The 2,681-nt window shown below is 37.1% G+C and overlaps 1 protein-coding gene across 1 annotated transcript in view; it reads left to right on the forward strand.

The window, feature by feature from the left end:
* LOC102198342 (protein eyes shut homolog) overlaps positions 1–801 on the forward strand; it is a 10,620-nt gene extending 9,819 nt beyond the window's left edge. The window contains exons 6-7 of the mRNA XM_005737199.1: positions 509–668; positions 770–801. Coding sequence (XP_005737256.1) covers positions 509–668; positions 770–801 — 192 coding nt within the window. The remainder of the gene's footprint in view (positions 1–508; positions 669–769) is intronic.
* The last annotated feature ends 1,880 nt before the right edge of the window (positions 802–2,681 follow it).

Raw genomic sequence — 2,681 nt, forward strand, 5'->3', positions numbered from 1 at the left:
CTCTTTGTAACACCTCGTGTTTGTGACAAAGAAACATCTGAGGTGCACATTTAGAGTGAAACCCTGTTTTAGCTTATTTGGATCAGATTTTTCTTGTTGTCCATCCAGGATTTTAGTCTTCACAACTGCGTAATTGAATTTGCGTTAATGAAAAGGCAAAAAAAAAAAAAAAAAAAAAAAAGTACTATGAATTTTTATTCAAAGCTGTTCACTGAGTTCTGACTGTCAAAAATTATATTAATCTCCATTATATCGTGGTGATGGTAGAAATCTTGGTTGAAAACGTCTCAAAGCCAATTAAACCATCTTTAATGTCTCTCGAAGTAATTTTTGGTGAACTGAAATTTATTTGAAGCTGTGATTTGTTCATTCATCTCCAGGCTCAAAATGTGCACGATTCAATGATTTCTCTCTAATACAGTGTGCTCTGTATGATACATTTTATTATAGATTGATGTATACTCTACTATATTACTGATCTTATGAATAATTTTCTGCATTCCTGCAGTGTGTTTGTGCCCGGGGTTGGGTTGGAGAATATTGTCAATATGTGGGTGATGCCTGTCAGATAAAGCCAAACAGCTGTTTGAATGGGGCAACATGCATTGCAACAAATCAGCCAACATCTCCCCCTCAGTACTCCTGCAAATGTCCCCTTGGCTTTACAGGTGAGATATCTTTGTTTTATTATCTCTTTTTGTTCCTTTTCAGTGAGTCTGTCCATCTGTCTCCTGGCAACAGACTTCTGTCTCCTAATTTGTACACACAGTTGTGGAATGCCGGTTATGGGATGAGGAATGACTGATTCCTTAACCTTAATGTTTGGGGAAAATCTGATGTAAAACTGGCAGAGGCTGACAGATACATGGTGTTGACATTTCTTGACATCTTGTTATATAAGCACCAACCAAAGTCAAGACACACAAAGCCACGGAGTGCTATCGTTTTCTGAATATTTTACTATTTTAAGATAGCCAATCCGCAGTCCACATGCAAGACATTTGACATGGAGCTTTCATGCTAAGAGCAAATCATAAATTATACATTTTGACTTTTGTTGGTGGTTTAAAGCAAAAGGCATAAAATCCATAAAGAACTTATGAGATGCTCATGTATTCCATTAAAAGTACATAACTGGTATCATGCTTGAATGTCGTCTATAGTGACAGAAAATGTTTTTTTTCTTCTGTTTTCTTTGTTTTATCTCATTAACTGGCAAGTGTTTATGTCACATAAAACCACTTTGATAGGGAAATCTACTCTCCACTGTCACTTTGTCATAGAAGCAATGCATAATGCATAGCTAGCAAAAAAAGACATACAAACATGGTCAAGGTGTTCATGAAGAGTTCAGACATCAGTCGATCATGTTACATATTTGTAGACGCACAATGTTAACCCAACCTTAAATCCATAGATGGATCCCCAAACACAAACAAACCTCGTGAGAATATGTTCTTGATCTTTCTGTGGAACGTTTTTAAAATATAAATCCATAAATCAGCCATATGCTAATATCCACGCAGCTTCCATCAAGCAATCTCGAAACCGTCCCCCTGCCTTGGCACATAGCAGGGTTAGCATATTCTGTTATAGACGTCTAATGCTGTAATTTCTTTTTCAAGAATCTGATTTAATTAATATCTCAAAAGACCGAACCACAGCTGGCTCAAGGGCTGCTGTTCCATAGCTGACCTCTGACCTCCCGGGGGAGTAGAACAAAAATAACAAACAAAGAAAACATCCCTGGGGTGACCTATACATTTTTTATTTGCAGTAGTAGTATTAGTACCATTTGTTCTCAATCTGCTGCACTACCTGATGTAGCCTAGAGGCAAAACTTTTTTAACTTTGTCTATAGAAGCACAAAACTAGCAGCTACCGCTAAGAACATAAGTGTTCTTGTCTCCCAAGTGGAAATTAATTCTACAATATCTAATTCAGGCCAGAGATTGGTGGTAAATCACAAGCCAAGCACAGATTTAAAGCAAAATCCAGTAATATTTGCGATATGACTTTTTATTTGTTTTACCTTGAATCTTATTTATCAGCGGCCTCGCCTGCTCGACATTTCTATGGCCTGCTGCTGATTGTGTTTAATCCAAGTAATCTGGCAAACTGCTTCCTAATTAGCTGCCAGCTCGGAACATGGGCAAAACTTGTTAAGCTATCAGTGACAGTGGTTGAATAAACAATGTAGAGGCACGAAAAAACAAAAGGAGCAGTTGTAGAAAAGAAGATTAACCCTTTTTTATTTACCATGCTTAAAAAGGTTGAGCACATTCACAGAGACAGACACAATGTGATTAGAAGTTGTATTCTTTATCTCGGTCACAGCTGTCATTGTACTTCATAGCAGAAGATCATGTTTGAAGAATTGTTTATCTAAACAGTTCAATCTGCCAAAGAAAGAAAGACTCTTTTCATCTGCTTTTCTCGGTTCGCTGTATCATGCTTTTATATGATTAGCAAACCATCACAGTGATACAAAATATGCACAGCTCTGTTTAGACCTAGTTACATTATTTAAGACGTTCATCGACACAAAAATGGAATGACACAGATTGTCATCGCTACCAGACATTGCACTTACTGTAAAGGTTGTAATGGTACAGCTCTGAATTGTTCCTCTGTTGTTTTACTACTTAAACAGCCAGCACATGTGATTTTTTTCCTATCTG

The sequence above is a fragment of the Pundamilia nyererei genome, unplaced genomic scaffold (assembly GCF_000239375.1).
Source record: "Pundamilia nyererei isolate P.nyererei 1_Seehausen unplaced genomic scaffold, PunNye1.0 scaffold00073, whole genome shotgun sequence".
Classification (NCBI taxonomy): domain Eukaryota; kingdom Metazoa; phylum Chordata; class Actinopteri; order Cichliformes; family Cichlidae; genus Pundamilia; species Pundamilia nyererei.